Genomic DNA, 7,370 nt, shown 5'->3' on the forward strand with positions numbered 1-7,370 from the left:
CCCAAGCACCCCCCTATGTGCGCCTATGGATATGCTGGATATTGTACCTTGAAAAAAATATGGATCTACGCGAGGAATAATTTAGATTGTGTATTTTTAATGATTGATCTATTCCCAGTTCAGTCATTATAGGGCAATGGGGCATATGTGATATAAATACACATACATATTATCATTATCTAATCATAGAATCAGTTTATTCAATGTTTTGAATTTTGAAAAATATTAATATAATATATAATATTATAATTTATTAATATTATAGCATCGTAGTCCATAATAGACTTTAATATATTATCACATCATAGTCTTCAGCATATAGTATGCCCCTGTTATTTCCTCTAAAATAAATCTTCAACTTGTAATAAGACTAAGTATATAGGAAGATATTTTACATTAAAACCACATATTTTAAGACACCTATTGGTTTATTAAATACTTCCGAAGCAAGTGTTCCGTTTAACCCCACCCCCACCTTAGCAAGAGTTGGCACAGCCATAATATAGGTAATAAATTTAAATAACTTATAAGAGTTAATACCTATAGTGACATTCAATTTAAAACCATTGTTTGGTACACTTAAATCCGTGAAATACTTTATGTACAAAAAGTTCTCCGTTGTTTCAATATTTTGAACTAGATTATTCCCACAAATATGCTTTATCAATTTTGAAAATCGAGCGGCACCATCTCTAAATTCGATATATTCCTTTTCACACCTAAAGTTATAGAGAAAATATTAATCACTGTATTAAATTATTCACAGAAACAATTCATTTGTTTTCGTATGCATATACAATTTAGCATATGCAATTATACAACGCATCGTACGATTGATAGGTACCTATATATTAAATGTGCTTAGAAAACAACATTTTAAATATTCACAGTAATTTGTATCATATAAATTCTACATAATATCTTATACAATAAATATTAATTTGACTTACATTTGATCCAAAACTAAGTCTTCTATGGTTACAGATATTTGTTCTCCAGCAGTTGCTACTACCGTCCAAATACATTCTGTGTGTGCTGGAGGTATATTTGGGTATGAAGGAGATGTTATTTGGGTGACGTTGTATATATCATTCAAATAAATTTGTCCTCCACAGTTTACTGATTTTTCTTCAAACGCTATTTTGACGTTCTAAATTTAAGGCTCTCATTACTCATTAGGTATATTATAATTTTATCTTTCAAAATTTTAGTTTTTTTTTTTTTTTACTATTCATATTAACATTTTAAACAAATAAATCTGACTGTTTATATAAACAGCCTTTCAAAAATACAAAATCGTACAGAAAGATATTTTTTATAATAGTAAAAAAAATCCCTTATTTGACTCATTTTTTTTTCTGTTGGTTATAGTCCAAATAAGGATTTAGTTTTTATATTTAGTCACAATATATTTTATCAGCAAGGTAATCTATATAGGTATAATATAATCGAACGTAGAGTGGCCATATCTTTATTTTACTTAAGCCGGCGCAAACATTTATCGTATAATTTTGAGGGCAAAAATCGTTCCACTCCTCCACGGTCAATCACCAGTTTTAACACACGATTTTTATGGAACTAGAATACCACTCATAGTGGTCAGCGCTCTACGTTTGTAAGGCAAAAACAAATTTAACGTTACAAATCGAAATCGGTGACTGACAAAATAATCAAATTAGCGATAATAGATACCAAACAATTTGTGGGAAACAGAAAACACAATGGACATTTATTATTGTCGTCACCAAGTCCGGAAAAATCTTAATATTGCATAAGTGCATGCATATTTTTCGATTTTTTATAGCATAAGGCCATAAACACAACAGTTTTTATTAAATTAAATCTTTTTTTTTTCTATTTTTTTTTTTAATTTTGAACCCCATTATATCGAATATTATAACGAATTTGACAAATTTTAAAACATTTAATAGTTGCATTTCTTGCGGACAACGTAGTGCACGAAGGTCAACTATATTAATAATATATAAAGTGATAATTATTTATTCAATAATAATATTAACGGGCGTGAGTCCAGTATATATTACATAGATTGATAGTGAAAATGCATAAAAAATTTTTTACGATATTAAAAATTAAGCAAGAAGAGGAATGATGAGTTTTCATTGGAGAATCAAATCGTTCATGAATCATGGATGAGAGGATCGTTTATTAAATAATTTGTTGAGCAGTATGGCGAAATAACAATACAAGAATTATTGCCGGTGTTTCGAATTGGAACCTTTAAGTTTGTATGAGCAAGAAGATATTATAGGGAACCAGAAAAAAGTTTTTGAAGAATGGAAATATGATGAGAGTAACGAAGGTCATCTAAAGAGAAGGGACTTGGCTGATAACAAAGGACGAGAGTGTAGTCATGTGACGAACAGTTTTTATTAAAAGTATATTTACAAAACTTTGAAATCTGTGTTACAGAGCGTTACGAGTTTTTTACTGGTATTCACAGTCTGCATATAGCAAATCCCATACGTCAACCTAGCCATACTCAACAATAGGTCAAACTTGATGAGTACAGAAAATGGATTTTTGTGAGTTAGAATGATTTTTGTTTGGAGAGTTTAAATTCTCCAGCCATTCTATTAATAAAACGTAAGACTTTAAGCGCCTTGCACGTAATTTTATCAATTTGAGCCAGATGACAAATAGGTGTAGTTAATGTAATAGTTAATATTTATGTCAAAAGAAAGAATGTTAATATTATGTCTGGAACGAATAAAAATTATACTTACGTCATGTACCATTATACTGACTCCAACTTGTAGTTTATTATCAGTCGTGGATAATGTTTCTATATTAGTAGTGTTACAGTATTTACCTTGGCCAAGGAGAGGTGAATCTTCATAAAAACCATTTTTTAACTAAAATAAAGTACATAATATTATATGGTTATAATTTGTAATAATAATTATCCGCTATCCAGTTTATATACGTCTACTTACCAAAACATAACTGTCTGCGCATGAAAGCAATTCCATGGTAATAAATTTAACTGAAATAGTTCTTCCTGGACGTACAGTAACATTCCAAGAGCAACGAAGTAAATACGAGTGCGGTGAGTCTAAGAGTTGACTAGTAAAATTAGATAAATTAATTACTCCTGTTGGTCCGCGTAATTCGCCTCCACATTCTATAATATCACATTCGATTTATGAATATTAATTTGCATAAATAGGTGACATAGATGATTTAATTCATTTTACATACTTAATTTTGCTTGAACTTTAAATCCCGTACCATTCAGTGACTTGTTTGAAATGAAAGTTATTTTAACTTTATTCTTACCAACTATTTTTTTATCATTAATTTGATTTGTGTTTTTATACACTTTCTTCAAAAATATCGTATTTGCAGTATCAGGATCAACTAAAACATAATTATAATGTATAAATTATTAATAAAAAAAAATTCTACAGCAGGTTTTTTCATATTATGTGAATACATTTTTTTTAAATTAAATATAATATGTTGGTAAAATATAAATTACATAACTATATTATAGGAAAAATTTTAAAATTAATTTTGAAATATTGTTTTTTAACATTTTTAATTATATTAAAACAATAGTAACATGAATTTAAGACACCAAAACAATTATTATGAAATATTGAAGATTTCAGTTAAAATAATATCAGTTATCTTATGTTAAGTCGAAGATAATTTTTATTACCTGTTTCGATGTTAAAGTAATCTTTATAATAAACATCCGAAGATGAATGAATGGGGTACAGATCTACGTCTAGAATCTCAATTTCTATATGGTAGTGTGGTTCCGAATGAATTGTCCATGTTACATTCAGATTATGTTTGTAGCCGTAAGGATAACCAGGACTTGTAATTATCACACTTGTATTGGAGCTTGGTGATAAAAAATAATCATAACTCGATTTGTTATCTGAAAATTTGCAAAGTAAATTTTAATTCCATTATTATTTTTTTTTTTTAATTGATACAAAATAGCAATATTATTAATTATGTATCATTATTAAAGTTATAATTAAAATATTTACATTTAACATCATACACGAAGAGTGGTTTCTTAGAAAATTGCGCATCCACATTTGTCCAATACAGTAAAAAGTATATACCTCCAACCTGTCTACTACCAGCTGTCAATTTTATGTATACAGTATTGTCGGTTGATATTATAGTTTCATTAAATACTGTATTAAAATTTGTATAGCTTCGTTCATACAAAACTAATGCATTGACATTACTTCCGTCATAAATCTTCGTGTAAATAAATAAAATTGATTACCATATACTATAAGTTAGATAAAAATGTTAAAATTATATTTTACTTTTAAACTATGAATTTTTGAGGTAGTCATAAACTCTTTTATTACAATTTGAACTTGTTTTTTTTGGTCTACAGTTATTGTCCATGAATAATCATCACTATCTCTGTATGGTTTCGGATACATTGGACTAGAGATTTCTCCAGATTGTTTTGTCAACTCAATTTCAGATGCTAAAATGTATATAAACATTATTAAAAACTATTAATTTATTATGATGATAATAATCTTACCATATTTAAAATCTGCTGTAAATCCTTTAGCTGAGCCGTCAGAATTGGAACGAAATTTGACCCAAAGTGTTGAACTTGAAGTAACATTAGATGGAAAATTTGTGCCACAAAAAATACCTAAGACTGGACCGATAGAATCCCCTTCTCTAACTTCTACATAATCTTCATTGCAAAACTCGTCATCTTCTAATTCAAAAGCAATAAAATTCAAAGACACGAGATTTCCAACAGAGGACTTTAATATCCAAACACATTCTGAATCTCTAAAATAATTATTTGGATAGTTGGGTGAAGAAATCGTTCCTCTTATGGAGTCATACGTTCCACCACATGCTAATTAAAACAAAACAATATTATTACGAGAATATTTACATCGTGTGAGTTATATCATATGTTTACTCACCTACTGATCTTACAGAATACAGAGCTGTAAACGAATCCAACGCACCAGAGTTATCTGTGAACTCTATACGCATAGCCGGTCCATTACTGATAATAGGTGGTGGTATCGGATTTGATTTACAAAACTTTAATATTTCAGGTGCATCCGAATCTGGGCCATCCAAAATTCGAAATATTGTGTGAAATAAACCACCAGAACACTGCACATTAGTATTATTTGTGGTCCCCACCACACTATTTTCTAAAGGATGCACTATATCAATATGCGTAAAAGTTAATGTGACTTTTGACTGAAGGGTATCAGATATAATTGTCCAAGTACAGTTCTCGTTTAAACTATTCGTTAATGATGGGTTATTTGTGATAATCCCCGAAGTATTTGTTATTAATTTTGCACCACAAGCCTGAAAAATAAAAATAAAATAGATTAGTAGGAGCCTTAACTACATTAAAGCTAATAAATTATTATTACCGTCGAATATATTGCTTTAAACCCTTTCGCTCGTAAGTCATGATTGCCTACTTCAAATGATACCATGAGTTTATTAGATGAAGATATGACCGGTGGTGGTATGCTATTTCCAGAGTGGTTAAGGAGTAGTTTTCCATGGATATCGCCGTCATAAACTAAAACTTTATCTCTATTTCGTGTTGGAAAACTCCGAGTACTGAAGTCAACGAATGTAAGGTTAACTAAATGAGTCTCTGCTATTTCAATATACCACATGCAAGAACTGTTGGAATCATAATTTTTGGGATAATTACTGGTATGGATAACTCCTTGAGGAGCAGTAAACCTTCCACCACATTCTATAATAGTAAAAAAAAATTTTTATTAAAATAAGCATTTTATTTTTTGTTTTGAATTTTTTTTACTTTGTATTTTACTAACTAGGTATAAACATTTAAACCTACCAAATTTTGGAATTTATCAGTGTTTTTAATTTTTCATGATAGGAAATATAATAAGAAAATAAATATACGTTTCAAGGTATTTGCTTAAAAAATAAATAATTTATCAATAAGACTTCTAAAAAATTTTGTAGCACATAATAAACATACTTCAATAAAACTTTACATAGAATGAATACATTTATACACTATACCATTCTTAATTTATTGTTGAAACTGATTATGTTCCTTTATCAACAGTCAAGATTTGCATATATTTATTTTTACTTCGATTGTAAACAAGATCAAATCAACAATATTTATGCTTAGTTTTATTTATAAATCAAATATTATAATGTTAAAAATATTTTTATCTAAGAATTAAATTGTTTTATCAATTTATTCAGAAGCCTTGTAGAATATTTACGGCTCCAGTTTAGTGGCAAATTATATTTTGGCAAGGAATGCAAAAGAAAGATAATCTATATTCTATAGCGTATATATAATAAAATGAAATGCTATCCGTGGGTTTCCGCATCACTCGTAAACAGCTTGACCGATTTGGCTAATTTTTCTTTTTAAATGTTCGTAATAGTCTGAATGAGATCTGACGGAAAAATTGGAAAAGTTACCCGAAAGAGGTGCTCACACAAGAATATTTTAAGTTTCATAATGGAAATCAAACTTTTTTTTTGTAGTTGGTTGCCATTGGTTACATCTTACAGGTCTTAAAATTATAATGATAAAAATAGTAAGTAAAAATCAGTTTGTTTATTTTTTTATAAAATATGCAACAAAACGTCACATTTATGGCCTCGAATAAATAAATTATATCTTAAAACGAATATGAGAGTTGAATGTATGTTTTGTAGCTTAGGTATATATAGGTACCTAATCAAAAACTACATGACCGATTTTGGGGAAATTTCAAATTATTGTTCATAGATTAATCAGGCAATTTTATAGAATGTAGTTTGGACCACTTTTGGTTTAAACCAAGTGCTTAGCATACAAATTGTTTATCTCGATCGAATTAGTTCACACACCGAGGTACACCGACGCCGATTTGCTCGTGAAATGAGGTACACTAAAATCGAGATATCTACCTATACCTTTATAAAGCGTTTTCATTCTTTCAAGGGCAAAGTCAGATTATACAGCTAAAAATGAATGTTGGTTTATCCAAAGTAATTTACTCAAAAACTACTGTGCCGTTTTTAATAAAAGCTATATCGAGAGCGTGCTAAAAAAAGGTATATTAACGACAGATAATTTTCCCTTTCCATAAGTCATAAATAAATCTGTAATTACGGCCCCTTTGATAAAATTACAGTACGCCCACATACTAAAATTGATCTTTAAACGTCAATTGGTAATTATGAGTATCGTTCTAAAAATTTTAGATTCTGAGTGGAACGATGAATGTATTGATTTTACAATAATGTGTGTTTTTTTTTTTATTTTTTCATTTTTTTTGTGTCTGTGTACACGATAAGTAGTCAAAATAATGCTACGATTTCAACTTCAGTAT

At 28.8% G+C, this 7,370-nt stretch overlaps 1 protein-coding gene across 1 annotated transcript in view; it reads right to left on the reverse strand.

Annotated features, from left to right (window-relative positions):
* The window catches only part of LOC100571522 (cubilin), a 31,270-nt gene that overhangs the window by 14,265 nt on the left and 9,635 nt on the right, over window positions 1–7,370 (reverse strand). The window contains exons 2-12 of the mRNA XM_029490055.1: window positions 5,421–5,758; window positions 4,950–5,352; window positions 4,547–4,879; window positions 4,317–4,486; window positions 4,026–4,245; window positions 3,686–3,910; window positions 3,223–3,381; window positions 2,958–3,145; window positions 2,748–2,876; window positions 951–1,150; window positions 541–719 (exon numbers count right to left, since the gene is read on the reverse strand). Of these exons, the coding sequence (XP_029345915.1) occupies window positions 541–719; window positions 951–1,150; window positions 2,748–2,876; window positions 2,958–3,145; window positions 3,223–3,381; window positions 3,686–3,910; window positions 4,026–4,245; window positions 4,317–4,486; window positions 4,547–4,879; window positions 4,950–5,352; window positions 5,421–5,758 (2,544 nt within the window). The remainder of the gene's footprint in view (window positions 1–540; window positions 720–950; window positions 1,151–2,747; window positions 2,877–2,957; window positions 3,146–3,222; window positions 3,382–3,685; window positions 3,911–4,025; window positions 4,246–4,316; window positions 4,487–4,546; window positions 4,880–4,949; window positions 5,353–5,420; window positions 5,759–7,370) is intronic.

The sequence above is a fragment of the Acyrthosiphon pisum genome, chromosome A2 (assembly GCF_005508785.2).
Source record: "Acyrthosiphon pisum isolate AL4f chromosome A2, pea_aphid_22Mar2018_4r6ur, whole genome shotgun sequence".
Classification (NCBI taxonomy): domain Eukaryota; kingdom Metazoa; phylum Arthropoda; class Insecta; order Hemiptera; family Aphididae; genus Acyrthosiphon; species Acyrthosiphon pisum.